This window comes from Chenopodium quinoa, unplaced genomic scaffold (assembly GCF_001683475.1).
Source record: "Chenopodium quinoa cultivar QQ74 unplaced genomic scaffold, ASM168347v1, whole genome shotgun sequence".
Classification (NCBI taxonomy): Eukaryota; Viridiplantae; Streptophyta; class Magnoliopsida; order Caryophyllales; family Amaranthaceae; genus Chenopodium; species Chenopodium quinoa.
The window spans coordinates 4,840,475-4,867,461 of record NW_018742205.1 but is presented as its reverse complement, the minus strand read 5'-3'; the positions used below and the strand labels follow the sequence as shown (position 1 = coordinate 4,867,461).

Below are 26,987 nucleotides of genomic sequence, written 5' to 3'. Positions count from 1 at the left end.
TCCGGACCATGTCCTCTATCTGGTCCTTCAGTTGGATACACTCCTCAGTGTTGTGTCCCGAAGATTCGTGGAACTCGCACCACTGATTTTTATTTTTTCGCTGATACCACTCTGGGAGTGGTCTCGGCTTTCGGTAACTCTTCTCCTCCTTCGTCACGCTGTAAATTTTGGCGCGTGGAAGAGAGAGCGGAGTGTAGGACTCGTATCTGCCTGTGTATGAGGCAGATCTTTCCTTCTTTGGGTCACTAGCCAAAGATTGCTCCGAGGCCTTTGACTTTCCCTTTGCCTTATGGCCTTGGCCTTCAGACAAGGGTATTTGCCTTTGTTTCCCTCCCCCAAATTGAGGTTGGGTTTTCGCTTTGTTCCATTCTTCGGCTCGGATGAACTTATCCGAAGCATTCAGAGCTTCCTCCAAGGTCTGCGGGGTATGCATGACCATGAAGTCTAGGAACTTTCCGGGCTGAAGGCCATTCTGCATTGCAAAAACGGCTAGCCCCTGGTCCAGCTGAGAGACGCTGGATGACTCGTTACTGAAACGGGTCAGATAGTCTCGGAGGCTTTCGGTTTCCCCCTGTTCTAGACTCATGAGCTCTGCAGTAGTCTTCTCTCGGCGGTTTGCCGTGGAAAACTTGCTCCTGAACTTGGAGGACAGATCATCCCACCCTGTTATGGAGCCTTGCCTTACTCCCTAGGAGATCCACGCTTGCGCGACCCCCTTGAGAGTGGTTGGGAAATATTTGCACCAAGTCGCCTCGGATCTGGGGCAAAGATGCATATGAGTCTCATACGAGGCCACGTGATCCTTCGGATCCGAGGTCCCGTCATATGTGATGTGCGACGGTATTTTAACCGTGGGTATGCGCTCTTCCAGTATCCATTGCTCGAATGGTGAACTGGCGGGTAGCATAACGACCTTGCCCTTGTTCCTGGCCGAAGGGACCGCGCTCCGCCCTCTTAGAGAGGTAGGAGTGGTTTTCGTCCCTGGCTGGGAAGTCTGGGCCTCGGCTGCAGGGAACGAGAGGCGACTGCGCACGCTCGGTTCCTTGCCGCCGAGTCGGTCAAGGACGCTTCGGCGAACAGTCTCAGGTTCTCGGTGAGTAGATTCTGGCCGAGAAGCTGAGCTGCTGCTCTTATGCGCTTCTGGTCTTGAGGATGAGGATCCTTTTAAAAATTGAGGGTTCTTTTTCCTCTGTTTTTCATTTTTCCAGGAATCCTCTTCCCACTCTTCCAGTTCCCGGAAGGAAGGAAGCTTCCCACCATCATGGTCTAACTTCCTCCGCTGATGCCGGGTATGCGGAGGAGTTCGATCACGAGGTGGTGGCATATTTTGTGCCCTCATCGCCTCCATGAGCACTGCCAGCGCTCTTGCCACCTCTTCCGAGCTGGGCCCCGTCAAAGGGGTCCTCGGCCGAGTATGGGAATGAGGGCGCGCAGCCGATGGTTGGCTTTGGGGCACTGAATGTGTCCTATGATCGGACTCACCCCTGCTAGACCGAGAGTGACTCGGCCTATAATGAGAGTCATGAATTACGGGAGAAAGGGAATCCTCCTTGTATGATCCTCCCCCCGGGCTGGCACCCTTGGGAGAGTCCCGGTCCGGCGAGGGTGATGGTGTAGGGGTTTTAGGCTTTTCGCCCGCTCCTTGACGGAGGCTTTTGCTCTTGCGGTTCTTAGCCATTGCTACTAAGATAATTGCAAGATGATCTTGGTTAGAAATTTGGCTTAAAGATTTTTGAAAGTCCTCCCCACAGACGGCGCCAAATTGTTTCGGGTGAAAACAATGGGACCTTGCCGAAGGTCCGCTGAAACGGAGAAGACTGGATTCGGTCCAAGTTATGTTGGGCCGAAGGTTTCCTGCACAATAAACACACGTAAACTAGCCTCGGGGGTGTTGCCGAGGAAGGCCCCTCCGATGCTAAAATCAGTACAATGTGTAGAAAGAGAACACTATGCAAGAGAATTAATTGCTTGAGGCTTTGATTGAATATATGAGAGCATATGAATCTATGAGAATATATTCAATTGTGAATGAAAATGAATGTATGAGTATTGATGGCTTTTATACCTCTTCATACATGGAGAGGTTGGGCCTTAGCCCAATTGGCTTGCTTTGAGGGCTGACCCTTGACTTTAGCACAAGTGGAGAGTTGAACCTTGACCTTGGACTTTTAATTGGATCATTTAATGCCTATGCCCAATTGGACTAAATTGGACCCAAACATTAAATAAAATATTAGAACGACATTACCAGAAAATAGCAAAAACTTCTGTCAAAGAAATTGAGTGATGGTTTGCCGTCATCGGAGCGCCGATACAATGGAATTTAAACCAAAAACTAAATCTACAACAATTTCAATCTAAGCGACCTAATTTATCTAAATAGGAAAATTCTCTTATTGTAAAATCTAAAATTGATGATAGAAACAAGAAGTTTTTGAGAAACAAAAAGAATCTCAATTTGAGAAGCGAGTAGCGACTATAATCTTGGGAAATTGGGATTTTGGGGAGTTTTAATCACACAAATTCCTGGCAGTTAGTGTTTCAAATTTATATTTTAATTTTATTTTATAAGAATACGGTTTAGCGAACATATGAAATTGGAATGATTGATTTCATTAACATCGCATAATGAAAGCGTTTAATCGAAAATGCTGTCGATAGTATATTTTTCACAGCACTTGTCCTTAAACTGCTATTAAATTGCTTCAATTAGTAATTAAGAGTTGGTATCTCCAATAATAATAGCATTTTTGCAAGAGTGCTGTTATTTTGGTGCTCTTAAAAGCTTAGTTTGTTGTAGTGTAATATCAATTGATCATTACACCTATAAACTATCACATCATTTTCCAAGTTAATTAAAGATACGTTGTGGGATAACAAGCATTACTATCGAGTTTTAATTAATAGTATATTAGTATAGACAGATGTGCCGTAGTCTATGTCTTTAAGCCCTAATGGCCATGGTGAATCAAACTCAAATCATGAGAGGAGAAAGGAGAAAGTTCAAGAGATCAAAGATCTTGATGAGACCGAAGTTTGTGGTTTTCACTTCGGGATTTAATTATTTTTTTTATAATAACAAGCATTACTATCATTGTTTAATTATAACTTGATTGATTATTGCATAGTCAATTATTAATTGATCTCTACAAAATTCGTAATTATCCACTTCAAATCGACCCTAACCACATCGAATGACTCGTCACTATAATATCAATTAAATGAGCGCGATTGGTGGAATCTTGAGGGCCAGGCAAACTTTGTAAAATCTCTAATAATTTAAGAATTGCCAGGCAAAATGTTCATCGAGACAATTGTTCTCTGTAAAGGCAACCATATCCTCACAACCCACTCACTAAGGTCTAAGGAGCAGGAGCAAGAAAATGTATGTATGGTATGTCTTTCAATCTTGTTTTATTCTTTAACATTTTACTCCTCAAAATTTATATTCATATCTACCCAAACATGATAACTTGGGCGTGCCCACTTATGAATGAATCATTTATATGTATATACTACGTACGTTTTTTGTTTTCTTTCAAATTTTTTTATGAATTTTATTTTTAATTTTAAATGAAGGGTTTTCAGCCATTAAAATTACAGAAATCCAGGTGTTACTTCTTTTGTCTCATGCTAAGATCCTGACGTCCAAATATTCTCATTATATCATCCCATAAAAAATTAATGTCAAAAATCAGTGAAACATTTTATACCAACTTCATATACAGACAGAAATTAGATGTATAACCTGAATTTCATGCATTATTATAATTTAAAACACTTTCTTTGTTTCGTTTAGTAAACATATTTTTGTAGGCACGGTTCCTAATGTCGCATGATTTTAAACTTTAATTCCTTCATATCCTCACCGAAAAAAATATACGACGTATAAAAAATTTATATATAGATTATATATATTCATTACATGAACAAATTCTTATTCTTTTTCTTAAGCGTAGCATTATCACGAGGAAAGTCAAAGTAACTTCTATGAATACTGTCCAACATCAAAAACTTGTTAACTCAAATAATGATATACCGAATTAGTGGTATTTAAAAAAATATTCGTTTTTTATTTATTTACTACCTCAGTTTCCTATTATTTGCAACAAAGGGGTATTATTTATGAGACATAAAATATTCCTTTGTTGTAAATAATAAGAAACGAAGGCAGTATTTTTTTTTTTTTTTTCTTTTACGAAGGCAATATTTATTTTAAAAAAATGATAACATAGCCCTTAGGGCTATGTATAAGAAGCTAAAAAAAGAAATATTGAGAATAAATTAACATTAATTACACTGATTTACGCGTGATTTTGTCATGAATTTCCAACTTAATTCCATTTTAGAAAGTATATTTAATATTTATATATAACCCTAAGGGCTTCATATTTCATTACCCTTTATTTTAATTATTTGTATTTTTATTAATTTTATTTTGCAGGTGCAAGGATATAAGTGCAAAGGCCAAGCCAAATCTCTGAAAAATAAATGAAGAATAGTAGCTATCACTAGACAATGACCGTCCAAATTTAAACTAGACGGTCAAGATCATTTATAAATATCACCATCATATCCAATAAGTAGAAGTTGACGGTTGTGATTGAGGGTGCATGAAACCCATCATGTGGGCGCAACAATAATGTGAAAAAACCCTTCACAGTTTGGAACTTGGAATTGAATATGCTCATTAATATATGGCAGAATGCCGTTGAAGAAACCTCTTATTATTAATTTAATGTTCATCAAATATTTGCTCATCTTCATTTCAAAGTATAAGTAATTTGAGTATATACATTATCTATTTATCCATTATTATAGAAGTGTGTGTTATTTTTAAGTGTAGTTAGTGCATTTGTGATTTGTAGATGTTTGTCATTTAATGGGTATATGGGTTGTCTTTATTAGTGACAAATACACATCAATTTCTTAGGATTAATTAACTAAGTCTATGTCAGTTCTTCTAAAAGTTGGTTAAACAAATGACAAGTCTTAGTGGTTGTTATAATTTCTTGGAAATTGTGATCCATAAATGTAATTTAGCGGCTACATGTCAACCAACTAAGTTGATTAAATTATATAAGTATAACAGTCGTATTTGTATTAAGATAAAATCAATTTCTTTCTATATTATTGCGCATTATGCGATTAATGTTATACTTTACATTATTATCGAGTGTTTACGTGATAAATTGTTTACTTTCTTGAACTAAAAAGTGGCAACTTTGCTATAAAGCTACGTTCGGCCTAGTTTGCGGATTATGTCAACGGCAAACTCCTAGGCATTTTTTTAAGTGAAGTGTGTGCCTTTTATATTTCGGGGTTTGATACGTGAGGCTCCAAGCATGCTACCTTTCCTAATCTCAAACCCTCAAATCAATAAGATAGACCATGACAATTATTCAGATAATAAATACACATTTTTTATGAAATATTGTTGAAGACGTTGGTTAACCCCACGGGCCAGGTTAACAACCATAATGAAAGAGATATAGAGAAAACCCTCACACCTCTTTCTTTCACGAGGATGGTCAACAATATAGGTTGATGATCATTCTCGATAAAATCTTATTATATATACATATTTTATTTTGTTATTTGATTGGATGACAATGTTTATGAGAGGAATTGACTAGACCGCATCATGACATAACACACCCACCATGATTTCATGAAACCTCTTAGTTTGCTACTCTTTCATGGTTTCATACTAGTTTATACATATAGTGCCAAAATTTTCTGGTTCAAATGTTCTTTCTTCTCATTCTTTTATGAAAACAAATATTTAAGATCACCTAACCCATGACAATGGTAATAAATAACACTTGTAAATTTTATATACTACGTATAATTGAATGGCCATTACCCAAGACAAAGGGCAATTCCTAAATTAGCAAAAAAAACAGAACAATCTAACTTAACAAAAAACAAATAACAAATAACAAATCTAACATTATACTAGTATTAACCAAAATTTCTAATTTGAACACCTCATTTTCTGATTTCTCCAATTCATGTGATATGACATGTGCAGTTTCCTTTACAAGTACTCGTCACAGACTTTCATGAGGCCAATTTCAGAGGAAAATATAAACCTAGTCCAACCAAACTAGAGATATATAGATAGATTGTACATACAACAACATTCAATAATAGATTGAATAATCTTAACTTCAATCTTTTCCAATCTTAATAGTGTGCATAATAATCAAGTTAGCATTGACCCTAAAAATATTACTAACGCTAATACTACTTAATTAATAATAAACCATAGGAAAGATCTATTAAGATCAATTAATACTAACTAACTAACCCTCAAAATTCACTAAACTAATATGTAGATTTACCCATCCATCATACATGATCATCATCCTCGTCTCGCTCATCAACGTCGCCATGATCGAGTATTAAAGAGAGACAAGGGGTAGTGAGCGAAGAAGAAGGCAAAGATAGAGGTGAAGAAGGAGAAGAGTAATTAGAATAAGAAGTTGATGATGTTGTTGTAGTAGTAGTAGTAGTAGTAGTAGTTGATCTTGTTGTTGGTGTTGAAGTTGAAGATGACTCAAAAGAACCAAAAGAAAGATTAACCAATAAATCAATAAAAGCACCAACAATATACCCATGATTATTTTTGCCATTAATCTTCAAATAACACCCCAAAAGTTGTTCTAACCCTTGCCAATCTTTAACACCATGAGCTTCAACCATTTCTTCCATTGACCTTCTAAAATCTTCATATGGACTATTTGAGTCCATTGATAATACCTCACTCTCTTTGTATGCTACTACTAATTCCGAATCTTCCGATAAGATTGGATTTATACTGGGTTCTTGTTCTTGATCTTGTTCTTGTTCTTGGTGTTGTTCTTGTTCTTGACTCCGTTCGTTTTGCAAGTGGAGTAGTAATGAGCTACTCCGCTCAGGCTCAAAGAAGAGCCTATCGGATCTCAACCCACGAATGACGGACTCAAGGGGGTCTCCGGAATCTTCGGACATAGTCGAGAAGCTTCTAGAAGAGGAAGAAATAGTGAAACAAGATTCAGGAGGGGTCATTTCGGTTTCAAGAAAAGCAGAGTTGAAGGTTCTGAAAGCATCATCATCATTATCTTTGGCTCGAAAAGAAAGAGTCTTTATGTTCCCACAAGCAGGAAAGGGCCAAGGTGGGGAAGACGAATATGAGGAAGAAGAAGAGAATACTTTTGGGTCTAAGCTTTTAGATTGAAAGAGAAATGGAAGCTTCATTTTCTTCTTGCCCATTATTAATGGAAGATTTTAATTTTCTTTGGGGAATTTCGTCGAACAGTTGGAGTGGATGGTGAAGGAAAGGAACTTATATTAATGAGTTAGATTGAATTTTGGTGAACTAAGTATGGAAGTGTGGTAAGATTGCTTGGGTTTCATTTAATAATGGTGAGAGAAATATTTGAAGGGAGGAAGAGAGAGAAAATAAAGGGGGGAAAAGAGAGTGAATGTAAAATATAGATAGATGTGGGATTTAGGTGTGGTAATTGAATGTAAAAGTATAGCAATTTTAATGTTGGAGACAGTTGCCTACATTCAATTTCTGTTGTACTTTTTGCTAAGCAAAGCAAGTGTGTGTCATTTATGGTTTTGTTTACTTGCTCACTCTCCAACGACTCAACCCGCCCGTTTTGTAGCCAACTTTTTAAATACTCCCTTGTTTCTAAAAGTTCGACTCTCTTTTCATTTTGAGATTGATTAATGTTTATACGAACAGAAACTATACGGTTAATCGGTTATATCATTAATGAGTTGAACTTTCAAAAACGAAGAAAGTTTACATACAAAGTGATTTGGTACATAAATACTCTCATTTGTTGTACAAAGATATATAAAAGGAACGATGCAAACAAGATTTGAATATCCCCTTTGAACACTCTACCAATATAATGTCGTATTAAATGCTGAAATTTACTATGGAGTAGTAAATTTATCAGAAGTTATCTTTACATTAAAGTACCCTTAATTTATTATTGACTTAACTTATTTGAACAAAACCCTAATATTTATATTAGCTTTTCTAAACTAAAATTTATGTTAAGCAATAAGGAGCAAAGTCAACCATAAATTGTTGACAGTTAGCTCCAGTTATGATGGATTGAAAGTGTGGGTTGTAAAAAGCCTTTAAGGAAATGATCTTAAACTCTCAATGTCAATCTCAAAGATTAAACAAGTGTTTGAATTTTAATGAGTGATTGATCTCCCTTCCTCATCAACTAGAAAAAACAGAGCAAAACTTATGGAAACAAAGACTAAATTAAATTAGTGGACATCAACTTTCAAAAAATTAGTTTTGGGTAGTTTTGTCTAACATTAACCTATTGCTGTCAGAAATCACTTTTTAAATAACGATTATGATATATATAAACCTAAAGATTAGTCATAAACGGCATTAAATATTAATTATAAATGGATTTTAAATTCTTGAGCAAAGCCTAATATTTCTACTGAACATTTTGTATGCAATCCTAAGTCCTACCTAGATCCTTTTCTTTAAAACTACATGGACATTCCCTTAGGTAATAATTACTTGTAAACTAGGCTTTATATAATTTACCGGGATATGATTATCTGATCTTAATTGCTCTGATATAATTTGATCAAACTTATAATTTTTTATGGTAATTCAGTACGGAGTATCATATTTGTAAGAAAATTATTATAGTAAATATTTACGAATATCTAGTTTTCGAAAATAGCAAACTTCGTGCATAGATGCAACCTAACTAGTATCTTATAGATGTATGTCCCTCAACAAAGACAATTCTAGCATCACACCAAAAATCATCTTGTCAATAACCAAAATGCTTTAGCATCCAACAATCACCACATTAACTAGTAATTAACTATTGCAATGAAGACTTGGACACATCGTGACATATTTAGTTTAAAGCCATTTTAAGAAAGACGTCTTAGCACACTAAGTGACGTAATATATATAGTTCAACCAAATATATACCAGAATTAGATAAATAAGAAAAATAAAGTGACAAAATCATTACATATTAAGAAGATAGTGACGTATTTTATACATGGTATTAAACTTAAGTTGGAAGACATTTAAGCAGCCTTAGCTTCTCGATGAAAGATATCGTGGAGGCGTTTGTGAGCATATAAAAACACAACTCTATTAATCCATGCATACACTCATGCAGTCATGCATGCACATATATATATTGAAGAGGTCATATAGATATAAGTGCATGTTTGGTAACAAACATATAACCATTAAACCGTTTAATGTGGTGATTGTTACTTGTCAATAAGGGTTTAGGTAACAATTATCATTATCTAAGGGTAATGGTTTTCACCTATTGTTACTTCTTTAAAACCTTAGGTAACAATTACGCTTACCCTTCTCAATAAAAAATAAACGGCTATTTCACCAAATGTCATTGAGAACTTTAATAATTCACCAAATGTCATTAAAGTTTCCAAAATTCACCAAATGCCACCGAGTTTTTAAAAAAATTAACCGAGTGTCATTAATGACTAACGGCCATTAACTCCGTTAGTCATTAAGATTAAATCATGACACATGTCATGATATGATTGGTTTTTTTTATTTTAATTAATAAAAAACATTTTTTTTCTTGATATTCGTGACGAAAATTATTCGGGTAAAGTTTTAGGGGTTATTTAGAAAATTTATAGGATCAAATTAAGCCCAAATTTGGCAAAAAAAATAACGTAAATGTCCCGTTTTATGTGTCGAAAAATATATCGATTAGTGAGTCATTATTTTTTAACCCTGAAAATTGATCGTGTAAGGTTTTGGAGGTAATTTTGGCCCTTTATGGGCTCAAATTAAGTTCAGAATTGGCAAAAAAATAACGTAAATGCCCCGTTTTGTGTGTCGAGAAATATCTCAATTTGTGTGCCTGTTTTTTTAACTATGTAAATTGTCCAGGTAAGGTTTTGGCGGTCCCTTTATGGATCTTAAATAAGCTCGGAATTGGCAAAAAAATAATGTAAATGCCCTATTTTGCGTGTTAAGATCGTAATTTTTTTAACCGTAAAAGTTACAAAACGGGGGCATTTACGTTTATTTTTTGCCAAATATGAGCTTAAATTAGTCCTTAAAGAATCAAAATGACCCTCAAAACCTTACCCGGTCAATTTTAATGGTTAAAAAAAATAACACGCTAATCGAGATATTTCTTGACATACAAAACGGGGCATTTACGTTAATTTTTTGCCAATTCCGAGCTTACATTGATCCTTTGAATCAAATTAACCTCCAAAACTTTACCCGATCAATTTTCATGGTTAAAAAATAATGACTCGTTAATCGAGATATTTTCGACACATAAAATGAGGCATTTACGTTATTTTTTTTGCCAATTTCGAGCTTAATTTGAATCCATAAAGGGTCAAAATAACCCCCAAAATTTTACCCGAATAATTTCCGTCACAAAAATCGAGAAAAAAATGTAATTTTTATTAATTAAAATAAATGATTAAAATGAATCAATCATATCATGACATGTGACATGATTTAATCCTAATGACTAACGAAGTTAACGGCTGTTAGTCATTAATGACACTCGGTGAACTTTGTAAAAACTCGGTGGCATTTAGTGAATTTCAAAAACCTTGATGGCATTTGATGAATTATTAAAGTGCTTAGTGGCATTTGGTGAAATAGTCGAAAAATAAAAAAAGTTAAGTAATTCCTTTCCATGGTTAAATCAAACAAATGAAAATGTAGAGTTAATTGATTCCTTTCCTCAGCTCCCTCATATTTATTTCCTTTGCACTTTATTTCCAATATTCATATCAAACATTGCCTTAGAGGTTTCCATTCCCTTATAGAAATATTTTACAAAGCTAAATTTTCAAAATCGTCATTTTATTATTCTTAGGTATTTAGAAATCAACAAATCTTTCAATTTCTCAAACCTCAGAGTAAAAGAATCTCAAATTTCCAATAATAACAATTTTCTATACTTAAAAACTACGCGATATTCAGACTTGAATACATGACCAGTACTTAGATTTAAATCGTTTATAAGTAAGGTGTTTTTCTAGTTATATGTTTTTACATAACTTTATCAAATTTATACTTTCGTATATTTTTGTATTTTTAAAAAAGGAAATGCAACTAACCATAGGTCAAAGATACATTTATAGTGTGAAAAATGAAGACCTCTTCATTGACCAATTGTCTCATTCAAGGTATTGAGATGATTGGGATGGAACCAAATGAAGCTTGTATGATGAAACAAAAATTGAAAAAAAGAAAGTAGATGAGCCCATGTGAGACTGTGGACACGAACATCTGGATTAAGTTTGGTTTGGGGTATTACTAATACTATAGTCCAAATCATATCCACATCCTTTGTTTCACATCATACTCAGATACTTGAGACCATGGTCCATACTCTTTTCTTGGGTGGTCCCTTTATTTCAAAAACCTCTCGTACTACAAACCCATATACCCAACCTTGTACGACATATATACCATAATATTAGTTACAATTATGTTTTAATAAATTCTTTGTACATTAATCAATAATGAACAAGACGTGAAAGCAATAAAGAAGGTAAATAAGAGACAATTGATTCACATATTCAAAACAGATAAAATTCATATGTACTCGTAAAAGAGAAAGCAATAAAGAATTTTTGTTCAATGTAGACAAGCAGTGTTGCTTTTAATTTGTACATTAATCATTAATGAACAAGACGTGAAAGAGTTAAAGGACATAAATAAGAGATAATCAATTCACATATGTTGGTTAAGAGATAATATGTAAAAGAGAAAGCTATAAAGTGTTTTTCTTCAATGTAGACAAGAGAATAACAAGAAGTTTTTCTAATGGCTTAATCTACTCAAACACCCAGTGGTTCTCTTTTATAGCATAAGAAAACCCTTTGTTACTTCACAAACAATATGCTATTAGCCATCTTCACTTGGCCGTACAACAATTGATTAAATAAAGCATCAAGTTTCGAATAGAAGACGCATTGGACACAAAAATGAGGGGTAAATTGGATCTTATGTGCATACTCACTATGATCCTCTTGCGTGGATGCACCAATGCCCTAACAAACCTTCTAGCTAGTTGCATGTACGCCTTCCTTTGGCTTGCACAAGAAAATACAAGTTGAAATAAAAATGGTAAATAAATCAAAAACTTTTCATTAAATATGAACCCTATAATTGTTGAAAAATTTATGAAAATAGCATGCTGATTAAGCATTTTGTTGATGAATTACCGTTTTGCCAATTGATAAACCAATTTTGTTTATCAAGGACATAAATTGGGACTTTCTCAGCTTCCACTGGTGAATAAAGTGTTTCCCATCTTTGAAACTTCATTCTACAACCAGGGGAGTGGATTTGACGCATACATAACCTTAATGCATACAAAATTGAAAATACATACTTCGTATGCATAATATACTTACTTATATAATTTGTTTCTTAATATTAGGGGTTATAAGAAAAACATTCCTTGCGCAATTATTAGTTGGTTTTTGACATTGAACAATAGATGTATATATATAGAGATTTAAAATTCATATATAAATAACATTATGCAATAATGTCATTATAATGACTAAAACTGATTATGACATAAAACTTGGGAGTAAAAGTGCATAATAAATCGGTTTCAAGCATTAGGATGATTAACACTTGACATTGAACACACACAAACAGATTCCAAACTAAACTTAACCTAAACATCAAGCAATCATAAATATTTAAATTGCCATATCAGTCTTATAAATATATCAGGACTTACCAAAAATAGCTACAATGATCACTGATACGTCACAACTCACAAGCCCACATTTTTTCAATAAAATCTCCATAGTCAGCACCCCCACATTGGCCACAAATGATATACTCCATCGGTTGAGGATTGGGATCACTTCTTCACTTATCACCTTATCTCTAAAATGAAAAATTAAATAATTCTAATATACCCAAATGCTTTGGCCCAGTTCCCTTCACCTTGAAAATAATACTCCATAATATTTAATAAAAACAAATTATATTCATAAAAGTAGCTCATTCTTATCAATAAAAAGCACTAATAGTAAATCGGTAAAAATGATTTAAGTACTGTAAAAATCAGGAACAGAGTCTTAAATTATGTTTAAGTATTATATATTACATTTCTACATTTTTGCTTAATGAAAAAAGTAAAAAGTATTTTATACTACGTACATTTCTACACATTTGCTTACTTTATCCCCATTATTGTCAACAAATGTAATTTTAAACAGTAACATAATAACATACATATAATAATCATAAACCATTCTATACAATAAATAAAAAATAAATAAAATCCAACCGTTAAGTAAAAATAGCATATGTTATTGTTAATTCCAGCCAAAATACTATAAACACAATTTGGGAACATATCACATCGTTGTTGGGCACTCATTCCATCACCATTTTAACGAGTGGTGATAATTATTGATAACTTATAAACAAAATTATAGAAGAAAATCTAGCACATTTACGCCTTCAACCACAAATAAAAAAGAGGTGGAACCCTGATGCAACAACATAACAACTACTCCGTTTTGTCCTGCCTTCAACTAAGGGAGACTCCAATTCATTACTGAGCTCAGGTGTATGAAATTTTAGGTTCAATTTTGCCACCTTACACTTTCATTGTCATACAATAACACCCAAATTTAGAGCAAAGCAAGCATTTCCATTAATAATCCGATATTGACATGCAGCCCGAGTTTAGACAACAGTTCTTAAATTCCTTCCGATAATAGGGACACCGAATAACCTCTTCAGCACAGCTCAATATTCTATGAGTTGCTCTCATTTCATCACCTGTTCTTTTCTCCCCAATGATGGTGACCCCTCCTTAGCTTCATCTATTAATGCCTTTCTATTATGGTCTAGTAATTTCACACGTACACCAAAACCTTGTACACTTATCCCCTAGAAAATATGAGGTGTAATGGCACTCTTTCCACACCCGCAAAGCATATAAACAAATTATAGTAAGAAACAGAAAATTAAATGTAAATACGAAATAATTGATCAAGTGTGCTAAAAAAAGTGTAGTCAATTGCAGGAATAAATTCTTGATGCAAGTCTTAACTGATTGCACGCTTCAATCAACGCACAGACGATGCTTCACTTTTGGCAATGATTTCCATTTCAAATCCACATTTTGGCCCCTTTCACATGCAGTAGTACTTCCACAGCTGATTAGCTGATGCATTGAGCCAAAGCCTCTCATGTCCAAACATTCATGGTGGTAGACCACTAGACCATATCCTGCCCCCGAAAAAACACAGTGAGGGGCCTTTTTTGAAGCTAAGGACAAATTTCGTAAAACTAAAATGAATTCAAAACAAACAGTGAAAATTCTTTTCCAGCTCGATTGGGGATTACAGTGAAGATAAACAACACATTTAGGGGGCCAACCTCACAAGCCCAGTCAAACTAGTCCAAGATCGTCCACACTACACTGCACTGCACTGCACTAACTAAACTAGCTCCAAAGCAACACCACAAGAGATTTTTACTTGTAGTACTGTACAGCCTAAGAGTCGAGGGGAATATAAGAAGCCAAGGAAATCATGAGATCCAATATATTTATAAAAAAAAAAAAGTTTGGAAGGATCTCCTAGACTCTCCAATGGACAGAGAATGAAGTGTAAGCTCTTAATGACACGAGTTTTAAAGGTATCTCCAAAGGATATCCAAAAGAACCCCGTCACCCCCCCCCCCCTCCCCTCTCTCTCCCCACCACTTCCCCCCCAAAAAAATATCCATAAGGGTGACGCGTCAAATGAAAAGAAAAGAGAAAGAGAGAGATGTGAAAACCCCCCGTCCCCTAGATCAGAACTGGTTTTAAAACAAAAAAAAAAGCAAAAGAGAGCTATTTCGAGTGTCATAGCAATGTTGGGATTTTTTGGTAATGACCTTGGGTCTTTTTTGCAGACAGAAGGAAGGGCTAGTGGAGATACCAATAATAGACAGTACACAGTACCACTAAAGCTTGACAATTCTATTTCCTAGATGAATATCCCATATGACTCGGCCAAAATGAAATATGTTAATTCCTTTACAAATCTTACTCACCACTCTGAATTACTGTTATCATTGTTCAATTTTACTAAAAAAAAAAATCAAACAAACATATCAGCAAATACTAGTGTACCCATGGAAATAAAACTCACGACATGGATCAGTGAGTTGAGATTGACATCTTGGTCACAATATCAACTTCATATAAGCAGATTGATGTACTTGTGGAGCCCAGACACATCCAGCTTTTGTGGTATTCTACAATTATATAGAGAAGATTCTTTGTCAGTGACTGAAAACCTAGGTGTGGGCACCAATTAAAGGGAAACAAAACTGCCCAACAGGCTAACCTTGATGTTGACAAACAGGTTTTCTTGGCATACCCTACAAGTTTTGAGTCACATGACCACTAGAACTCCAGCTTGGGACTGGTCATGAGAGCCAGAAGGCTATGGTGGCCTGCAGCATTATTAGATTAAAACAAAAGATATGCTACAGTAAGCATCAAGCATGTGCCAGGACCTACAATGATTAAGAAAGATATTATAATTTGCAAGTTCAAAACTCCACAAGGCCATTAAGATGATATTTTTTTCAAAAAAAAAAAAAAAAAAAAAAAATAAAATAAAATAAAATAAAAATAAAAATGGGCCTTAACCTTGATCATGGATGAGAGACAACTTCACTTACACAATATGCTGATATGGAGATCAGAAGCACAAGAGCTCCTGGGCACATAAAGCTCACAAAAGCAAGATCAAACAAGGACCAGTAATTTGATTCAGGTCAGCCAAATCTAATCGAAAAAACAAAAGTGACAACTAACAGTCACAGCAGGCACCAGAATTCTGAAAAAAGTACAGTGCACACACTGGGCATGTACCAAATTTTACAGCTTATCAACAATCAATGAAACCATCAAAAGATGATAAGCAGGGGAGCGTAATCTACAGGAAACCAAATACTGCAATTACAGCTCTTCACCTCTGGCTCACATAGCAACCAAGGGAAGGAACCAAACATCGTAAATTACCAGACATATATAGAAGTAATAGAGCCACATAATTTGAGCATAATCAAGAGGGGAAAAGAACCTTACACAAAGTTGTTTACCAAAACAAGCATTTAGTTGTGGCTAAGAGATACTGAGAGATAAACCAGACGACAATTGGCAAGGAAAACTAACCACAAGGAAAGTTTTGCAAGATGAACAAACTAGAAACAGCTGCTACAAACACGGTAGCACTGTAAGACTATTCACACGCATATAAATTTTACCCTACCTAGAGCAAACAACACTTCAACAAGCAAAGATTTTAACTGCAGGTGTCCAACAAACAAAACCTAAGCCATTAAAAACTAATCTGTATTTATAGGAACATACTTAATATTTACAGGTGGGTACATCAACCATTAAAAATTACCCTAAAAGAAGATGCATTAATAATTCTCCTCAACATACATTTCTACTTAAAATATTAGTTTTTACAAATTCTTAGGAAAGATGGTCTGACTGACCAGTGTATAAAACCAATACAGTTGACCAAAAAAAAAAAAAGGTTAAAAGTTACACTATGACGAACATGAACCTAATTCTTTATGGTTAAATAGTCATGACTCGTGATTCATGAATATACACAAAACTAAAAAAAATCAAAAATTAATTTGTCTGAACAGAAGCATTTAATCAGACATTCTGACACAAAAACTACTAGGTTAGATTGTGAGTATACTATGTTAAAAAGCCAAGTTCCTCACATAAGGTAGATCGTCATTATTACCTAAATGCACAAAACTCTTATGACCTGTAATATTCCTCACAAGAAACCATAATGAATAACATATTTATGCATACCAGATGTAATATCTTTTATGTAAAACTTGAAGTATTTATTATCTCACAGCAGCAAAAGTTTAAGAACTATTAGCAGTACAGCATTAAGCAGAGACTAGTCCAATTAAACAGAGAACCTGCATATGAGCTCATAATACTCCTATCAGCTACCAAAAGAAGATCAAACAATGGCATAATAAACACATGACTACATGAGATAAACACTTTAGTCTTACCCCATAAAATTAGAGATTTCAAAGTCATATGCAGACTAAAAGAAATTTGCTATATTCAGACTACTGCAAAGACGATGTAGAAACCAGAGATTCTGATAATTACACAAGCACTGCATTTCACACTGATAGTTACAAGGCACACAACGTAATTGAAATTAATAGCATTTAAAAAATTATAGAGGTATACATCACTAGGTCGGCTGAAGCTAACAAGACCAATATCCCCTTAAAGGTCTTCTGCATTTTACAGAATATAATTACCGCCACCTCCCATTATTAGCCTCAATCAATCAAAGCCTTCATCCCACAAGTGGGGTCGGCTACATGAACCAAAAGTGATTATTCCATATCATCCACCAAAATCTTCCTCCTCATTCCTTACGATCAAATACCTCATTATCATGCAAATCCATATGCTTCATATCCTTCCAACTCCTTCCAACCAAGTCATTTTCGGTCTCCTTCTCCCTAGTTTAACCTCTCCATGGTCCCACTCTTCCACTCTTCGTACCGGTGCACCTCGGGTCTCCATCTTACATGCCCAAACCAACGCAGGCGCTTTTTCCTTAGTTTGTCTGCAATGCCTGCGACACCCACTTTCTTGTGAATAACCTCATGATTCTATCTCTTAGAGTGTTCCTGCACATCCATCTTAACATGTGCATTTCCGTAACCTCCCATCTTTTTAATGTGCTCCTTAGAGGCCCAAAATTCTGTACCATAGAGCAACACCAATCTTATGGCATTCCTATAGAAATTCCATTATTAACCTCAAAAGTACAAAACTTCTGTTTGCCATTCTCATAGCAATCATATAACTAAAGTGTGTTTCCTTTTTACATCACCAGCTCAAGTCTCTTCAAAAAAAATCAGGCTTTACTCACACAAAGATTCAAATGGAGCTCAGATAATGGGGTAATATTGATTAATAATATAAGGAATGATGTTACATAAAAGACTTAGATGATCAATCTCGGAGTAATTTATAATGAAAAAGGAAAACAGTTGAGAATATCCAGCTAGTCACCAAACAGATTCAAACTTTTAATTATGCAGTAAAAATGAAAGTAAATTTAAACAAGGAGAGAGGAAATAGTAGTTAAGGTTGAATGTCAAATTTTCAATTCCTGCAAGCTGCAACCATTACTACTTACATATATTTTGTGGCGACAAAACCTCTAACAGTTCAAAATAACAAATTGAGGGAATATTACATTTGCTGTATGCCCAATTGCCATTTTAACAGAGACAAAAGGAATATAAGAAAATGCAAGGAAAAAAAGTAACAAACAAAAGGAGTCACTACTTCAACACTAAAAACCTACTGCTCATACAGGCAAAAAAATGCCAATCCAAGAAACAAATAGTACAACCACGTCGATAAGCAAGCTGATGCTGCGATGAAGGATAACAAACACTCACCTGAAAATCTGAAACATATCTGCTACTTTGATGTGCTTTTAAGTTTTAACACTCCCCTGTTTGCACTTATCATAAGCAGCTCAAAATCTCATGGATTTCAGGCCAAGAAATTTGGAAGAAATAAAAAGCCAAAAATACATTGCTATCATATTTTTAAGAAATTTAGATTGAGTGCATTGCATCATGGAAACTAATAAAAACACGAAACCTTCATATGAATCTAGAGTTAGAAAGAATATCAAAAGGAAAATAAAGTCTCTTAAGAAAGCAAACAATATCAAAACTGCTTCAAAGCATAATCTATGAAGTTAGAAGTCCGTGTCGTCAACACAAAGACAAGCAGTCACAATGACACTCAAGAACAACAATTTGATCTGAATGATATTGCTGCTTAGTGTAGTGACCCAGCATCCAACACAACAAATTTCAAACATTTTCAGGCTAGCATGATCCAAATTTCACAGAAATTGTACTTTGACTGCTGACTTGATTAGTTATCTTGATCGTCTAAGTCAAACCAAGGCAGGACTCAGGCACAGAAATTCAGAAATAGCTCAGAGTCACGATGAAATGAGAATACTTCCTGGCAATGGGAATGGAATTAAGTGTAATTTGGCAAGCAAATCAATATCATAATGTCCATAACAATGCAATCTCATCCCCAAATCAGTGATTTTCTTCATAAATGCCCATTACCAACCAACACCACCCCCTAAATGGTAATGGATGGTAATGGAAATTTGTGAAGAAAAATAGATAGTATGGAAATCATTACCACGGAAAAAATTGATTTCTCTTACAAATTTATATACAAATCCATTGCCATTGCCATCATTTATTAGCACTTACCAAAAGGGCAGTCTTTAAGCATGTTAATAAGCCCGAAGTAAAATTCAACTCCATCATTGTTAATTCTCTTCTTCATGGTGAAATAGAAATTCAAGTGACTTGTTTCTTTTTTTCATCTAATTATTTTTTAACAAGCCAATTCTGAGAACAGAGTAAAATCTTGCAGGGAAAGAGAAAGACAATATTCTAGGAAAGTATCCACATTCCAAGAGTGAAGTATATACCATTTACAAAGATGAAGATTAGAAGTAAATACTATTTTCAAAGATGAGGATTAGACTCTATTTACAAGAGTATAATTTCGTGTGCAAGAGAAATTACTCCTCCCAAATTAAATAAAATAAAGAGGACCTCATGAAAAAGCATATATTGTTGACAAGTGGAAGCCTAGTGTTGTGATGGGTAAATACACGTCTGAGCAGATTTTTAACTTGGTTAGTGCTCTGAAAAATGACGAGGCAGCTTCCTTTCTCTATCCATTCAACTTCATAAGTAACACTATAAAACATAGACCAAGCACATAACAATATGATCACATCAACTTTTATCCAAGACACAATAACTCCAACAAGTGCAGCCTAGGTAAGTAGGGATTCATAATGATGATACAATGGTGAATTCATCTGTCACAAATGCTATCCCAACATCCAATAATAATACATAGGAAAGAGGACACTTGAATGCACTCTTAGTCTCTCACTTTAAAGCACAAAGCCACAAATCACACTCTTCATCTCCCTATTTGACATTTGGTAGGAATTGACAGATGGGGATTTAGTTGGAGATTAATGTCGCATGCATGAGAAATTCTTCCTCCCTGATTAAAAACATACTCCCTTTGAAATTTAAAATTTCAACTTTCATCCATCCCAACATAGTTTGAACACTTTCTTTTTCTAATAAGGTTTTACCAATTATTGATTATTTATCACCTTTCTCTTGGGCCCACTATCTCCTTCTCACACCTAAATCACTACAATGATCACAATTATCCCACTAACTCCCATCACATCTACATCTACTTTTCTATTAAGAAGAACACAATTAGTGACTCTACCACAGCTTATCACCTAAAATTCTATGCAATATGAAGTGCTTGAACTCTTGTAGAGCGGAAGTAGTGTAAAACATCAGTATGAGTCGATGACAAGTGCAAACCTTAAATATTGATGACAACAAGTAGCACATATTTGGGCAGTGACTCAGATTGGGTGGGCAGTAAAATGTCTTTCTTTAAAAATCAAAGTTCCTTCATACCAACTTTAATCCCGGACACAGTACAGCCAGTAAGTGTTGCACTGCTGTCTTTTTTACAAATTTAGATTCAGAAAGAGATACAAATGTTTTGTTCATCATTTACAAATTTCTAGTATATAAGAAAGAGAAGAGGGAGTGTAGTCCACATAAAAAGGATTCTTTTTTACCCCTATTTAGTTCACAAATATTGACCACTTTAATTTAATAGTTCAACATGTCCTAATGACAAAAAATACAAATGAACGCAAAATAAATAAATAAATAAATAATAAAATTAAAAACTTAAATATATAAATAAAAAAAAATAAAAAAAAATAAAAAGAAAGAAAAAGAAAAGAAAAAGAAAAAAGCTAATAATAGCTTAAAGCCCTAAAATATTAAAATCATACTCCTCCATTTTTTTTGTTCTACACACTATAAATTTAAGTTTGTTGTTTTTTGTTCTACTGACTTTGCACTATTTTATTATAGGCCTACCCTGTTTATCAGTTTACCCCACAAAAACTACACTTCTCCGCATTATGTCTTACTTTATTCACCTTTTTCTTACACACATTCACCTTTTTACATTATTTCTTAATTTATCTTATTCTCACTCAACTTTTTCAATATTTCCTTAGATAGCGTAGCTTTTTTTTTTTACAAATTAAATAGCGTAGCTACATTAAATAACCATTAAAAAAAATTAAAAATGGAGGGAGTATTTATTTACGGAAAATAATCAAACAAAAGTTAGGGTAATGATGATAAAATAATGCGAATCATATTGATTATGGAATAAAATTAAATAAAATCAATTTTAATTGACTATGAAGCATTGGAGCTAATATTTTCTAAATTGATTTTTGTTATTTAAATATTTATTTACTAATATAGGCATTACAAAGAAGAAAGAAGTGACTCTTGCCCCTTATTAAGTCATCAAGTTTTTTTATTGGTAAGTCATTCGTCATGTATGTTCAACAATCAAATAATCATCATTTATTAATGCCTTAATCAACATTATCAATTTCTCCATTAATAATAACTTGATAGTTATCTCAATTGCAGGTTGAAAATTATGCTTTAATTATCTCTAATTTCATAATTATCTCAATTACAGATTCATAATTTTGCCTTAATTATCTCTTATATCATAATTAACAAATATTTATACATATGTATCATTTTTTACCTCTAATAATGATTTTATCCATGGCAATGTGGGCCCATGGATTTTTCAAGGTTATTTATTGTTTTATAGAGCTTATTCATCCAAGATTGGATATTTCATAGGCATTACAATGTTACCACTACTGAATATGTACCTATGAACTCAGAACATATCTATATAAACCTTCCAAGAAAACATGCCTCACCAAGGAACACCTCAATGTTCTTCATACACAATAGGCAAGACTTATGGCAACTGTTCAACTTAAAAAAATATGAAACCATAATTCATAATCATCCAACTCTAGGTAAATAGGTCATTAACGGCAAAAAAGAAACCCGAACAAGGTTCTCTTTATCATTGTTGTGGATCTTGGCACTGTGAAGTCAACAAACAAATTCGTATAGCTTATCCTACAAAGGTTTTATTCTCTTCACCTTAAAATAATAATATTCCGTAAAAATAATTTCAATTTAGTAAAAATAAGTTTAGTTTATTTCACTAAAAATAATTGTTAATTGATAACATTAAAGAACAAATATAATAGATGATTAGTAAAAATAAGTTTTTATAATTTTAGTTCAGTAAAAATAGTTTTAGTTTGATAAAATTAATTTCAATTCAGCAAAAGGTGAAGAGAACAGAGCCTAAATGTAATTCTAATCAGAACATTCTATATTGTAAGACAGAAATAATTCAGCCAAGGAAATGTACCAACAATTCACCTACTCATCTTCACCTCCTGCCCTATGCATAGGCTCCAAGACCTATACTATCTCAAGCATCCCACAATCTTAAGGAATTAGACAGTCCAAACTCCAAAGCAAAGGATATGCAAGTTGATAAAGACAAAAGTCCCTTCAGCTAACATGTCAAACTATACCCAATGGAGACATTCTCGATAAACTTCTCTCAACCTGACGGAAATACTTCTTAAAGTTAAGCTCAAACTTCCAGCTATATCCTACTCTTCAAAATCTCACTCTATCTGAGATATAACACTTGAGGGAAGGGATAACAATCTGGAACACCAAAGACCACCATTGCTCCAAATTAACTCATCATATATCAGAGATTATACAAAAACAAATAGACCAGCTCCCTTTCCTCTTTCTCTACATGTATAACTAAATGGAAAACTCCAGACAAGTAACAATAATAACATCAAAAATACCTTCACTAATTTGGTTGTCTAAATCTCTAAAAAGTTGAAAATTATTGTTAAGTGATTTACACAAATTTTGTTGTTTGGCTCATCTAAAGAGGAAAACTAGTGGAACTAAAGTGATTTACACAATTTTCCGATGTTCGACTGTTAAAATAGACAAGAGATAAGTAGCTAAGATCACTCCTTGTTCCAAATTTCCATCATTATTCCATCACCTTTGAAACAAAAACCAAGATAGACCCATTTATATATCCATAATTTGTCTAATTTTCTTTTCCATAGGTGTTCAATACACAAATTGGTACACTTCCAATCCTATTCAGTCAATAAAACACCCAAGCTCCCTAACAAGCTAAATTACTACACAATATAGTCCCAAAACTTGAATATCACTAATACTGCATCTAAAAGCACGCAGTATTTGTACCTCCAAAATCCCCAAATTCCTTTAGAAGTTCATAAAGCAGTTTCGACTTCCTCACCGTCTGCGAAAACCACAAATATCACATTTAGCTCTAGTCTCAATCAATATTTCTCTCAGGAATCGTTGGAGCAAGGCAAAGAAAATATAAAAGCATAAGGGAGGAAAAAAAAAAAGCAAAAGAATTAAAAAAAAAAACGAAATTTAAAGAAGAAATGAAGCCAGATTAAATTAAAACTGGACTATACTATATTCTTGAAACTATCATCAATGACGACATATCCAAAGACATTAATTTACATTAGAGCATGATCAAAGAAGAGAATTTGCTAAGAAGTCTCTAACCCATACAACATTCCAGCGTAATTGTCAATGCTGCCAGGCTTCTTGAAGAAAATTTCTCGAATCTTCTCGAAGACAACCCATGTGAGCAAGCTATCGGAACCGGCTTGATGCGACTGGCCGACCATTCGCTTCACCTCCAAAGCCTTCGCAACACGATCCAATCCTCCATACAAGCCATCACAGAACCTGATCATGTACTTCACATCAAATACTCTCCCTCCAAAGAAAATGCGCACCAGCTTAACAAACACACTGAGCTCACTCGGCAATTCCGACTGAGTCAACACTTTAACCAGATAGCCGAAATCATAAGCACAGTGAAATGTCAGCCAAGTGACTGAATTATCGTTGCACACCAAACCAGACGACATCATCAACTCAGCGAATTTCACTGAGTCAACTCCAGATTTCAAATTCATAGCGAAATCGATGCCGTGATTCCTCAACAACTCGACGGAATCCGGCGACTGATTATCAGTCGTAACATCGAAATCCTTAAAATTAAACTGCCAGATGTAGCCGATCTTAGGATTTCCGAGATTGGGCAGATTTCCATTGGAATCCACCAAAGTTAGCCCTAATTGAATGATCTTCAAAGCATCGACGTTCTGCTTCAACAGAGAGTAGTGTTTCCCCGGAGAAGTGTACTTAGGCCGCGATTCGCTGCCGAATTGCCGGAAAAGTACGCCGGGAAACTCCGTATCCATGGCAACGTAGGAGTAATCGTCGATCAAAGATCGAATCAACAAAAACTCAGATTCAAGATTATCAGACCATACCTCCCGGATCTTAATCAATTGAACAATGGCCATCAAGAATCCAGAACTTATCGAATTGTTAGGGTTCTTCAATTTTCACTTCTTCAGTGTTGATTGGAATAAATTAACTGCGAATTTTTGGATAATTTGAATTTCTAGGGTTTTGATGGTGACTGGGGAGAGGAGGAAGAAATTGGGAGGTTTGGGGTTTTTTTTTTTATAATGGAAGTGGGAAGAAGAGAGAGGAAGGGAGAGTGGGGACGTGGGACGGTAACTTCTATACATAGATACAAAATGGAAAAGTAAACTTTTAAAAATTAATTGACATATGTAAGTAATAGCGTGACTTCTAAAACTCGTTATTATTTTTTATTTGAATTGAATTGAATTGAATTATTGTTCGTGTGATTAAATGTGCCAATTACAGATTAAAGATATATTATCTAATAGGATTCAATTGTCAATGAGGATATAAAAAAGTCACTGTATTGATGAATAGTCCTTGTATTTACAAATTAAAGTTTTATCATTGCATTAGTAGTGTGCACCAAAAAAATATTGAATTAGTTTTACTAGGAACCACTTTTAAGCTATATAAAACATTACTTATAGAAGGGGATGAAAGATAGAAACTTTCAAACATTGGAGAAAGATTGAAAAAGTGAATAACTTTATAAACACATGAAAGTTTTACCATAACTTTAATTAGCTGTTTACTCTTTTACTAAAATTAATTATTTGATTGAAAGTTTCAATTATAAATTAATTGCTTCAATATAATAATCCAAATGAATAATCGAGGAAAAAGATTGATTATATTTAGGTTTCATAGTCAATGAATGTGTTATAAAGCAGTCATTGTATTGAAGAACTGTCATTTCATCCACTTCATTAAACATGATGTTTGGTTGATCATTGCATTAGTCAATTAGTTTTACAGTGGATAATTTTTGAATTATAAAAATGGAGCACTAATCTTACATAATATATTGAGTTGTAAAGTATCAAATAGATTTTATTTTATTTTTTATTTTTTTTATATGGAAGTGGAAAGAGAGAAAATAGGGAGAGCAGGGACGTGGACAATGACTTTCAAATATAAGAGAAAGAACGAAATAATCATATTTTTGTAACGCAGGAAATATTCAATAACTTAAAAAAATTATTGACATATGTAAGTTTTACCGTAACGTAGCTTTAAATCACCCGCTACTACTCTTGTGAAAATTATAAATTGATATATCGGCCATAAGTAGTTCAACAAACTAAATAATGGAAAATTGAGCACCACTTGCATGACTTGTGATCATCTCCATAATTTATGATAATTGCATAACAATATAAGAATGTGATGATCAATGTGCAGCACAGAGAGTATCAACTCTTTTGTTTGGTACCAAACATCCAACATTTATATAATTTGGCTGCCAACTTTAGTTAATGTTCATGCATCACATAGTACTGAATATTATTATTTAAAATGAACCTCGTGGTTTTGGTACGTTGTGTTTTGATGTTTCTCTACTTTTTCGTTTAGCTTTATTTAATTGTTTGTCATGTTAGATAATAAAACTATAACCTAAAGTCTTCATGTGTATAATTAAGAATATAAGTACATACATTGATCAGGAAATTAAGGAATGCAATCATTTGGATTCTAAGCAAAGCATCAAGTATGGCCTCTCCTCTTTTGTAACTTTATCTAACCATAAACATTATTGATTTTTGGACTAGCCTCTGTTGTATCTCATCGTTACCGCAACTATTTATACAGTGCACAACAATACATCAACAACATTGCTAAAAAATCTCTTTCCTTATGTGTCAATGTTTCATTGCACAATAAATTATCATGTACTTCCTCCGTTTTTTTTTTTTTTTTTAAGCTGAGATTGTACAGAGTTTTAGGAGGTTTAATAAACAAATATGTTAGTGGGGTAGATAAGGTTATTGATTGTGTAAAAAAAAAAATTATTGAAAAGTAAAGTGGTGTGAAAGGGAGTGGGAACCATTAGAAGAGTGGGAATTAATAAAGTAAGAAAAAGTGGTGACATTAGTGGGTAAAGATATATTATTAAAATTGTAAGAGATTTCCAAAAAAGAAGTGCAACTTTAAAAAAACTGACGAAAATAGCAAATGTAGCTTTTAAAAAAAACGGAAGGAGTATAGTGATTGCAGTCCATGTCGGGCCATGCCTCGTGCCAAGCTCACGTTTTTTGGGATTAGATAGGCTAGGCCCATGGCCTAGTCATGAGCTACGTGTTGTGTAAGCTGAAAATTTTCCAAAGGTCGGCCCATCAGCCACCGTGCCACCATGTAATATATGTTTGTATGCCTAAACCAAATTTCATTAATTTTTATCATAATGTGCCATAAAATGCTTTTTCCAAATAAAAATGGCTCAAACCCGTCATACACATTAACATTTCGTGCCTACCTCATGTCAGTTCCGTATTTTGTCATACTTGGTCATGGCATGCCACTAATCGCCAGGCGAGTGCCA

The 26,987-nt window shown here is 34.1% G+C and overlaps 2 protein-coding genes and 1 long non-coding RNA gene across 4 annotated transcripts; all 3 read right to left on the bottom strand.

Moving 5' to 3' along the window:
* Positions 1-5,978: 5,978 nt before the first annotated feature.
* Positions 5,979-7,618, bottom strand: LOC110730172 (transcription repressor OFP13-like). Its single transcript, XM_021909953.1, has one exon. It carries the CDS (start codon positions 7,255-7,257, stop codon positions 6,355-6,357), a length of 903 nt encoding a protein of 300 aa, XP_021765645.1. The 5' UTR covers positions 7,258-7,618; the 3' UTR covers positions 5,979-6,354.
* A 5,718-nt stretch (positions 7,619-13,336) lies between these two features.
* On the bottom strand, positions 13,337-20,943 carry LOC110730163. 2 transcript variants are annotated; one of them, XR_002513006.1, is made up of 4 exons: positions 15,699-20,943; positions 15,391-15,562; positions 15,193-15,298; positions 13,337-14,284 (listed from the first exon to the last, which is right to left on the bottom strand). It is a non-coding gene; the product is annotated as an uncharacterized LOC110730163 (long non-coding RNA). The 2 variants fall into 2 exon arrangements; XR_002513005.1 differs by having other exon boundaries at positions 15,391-20,943.
* A 2,640-nt stretch (positions 20,944-23,583) lies between these two features.
* LOC110730152 (probable CCR4-associated factor 1 homolog 9) lies at positions 23,584-24,705 on the bottom strand. The gene has a single exon (XM_021909930.1). It carries the CDS (start codon positions 24,535-24,537, stop codon positions 23,710-23,712), a length of 828 nt encoding a protein of 275 aa, XP_021765622.1. The 5' UTR covers positions 24,538-24,705; the 3' UTR covers positions 23,584-23,709.
* Between the last annotated feature and the right edge of the window lie 2,282 nt (positions 24,706-26,987).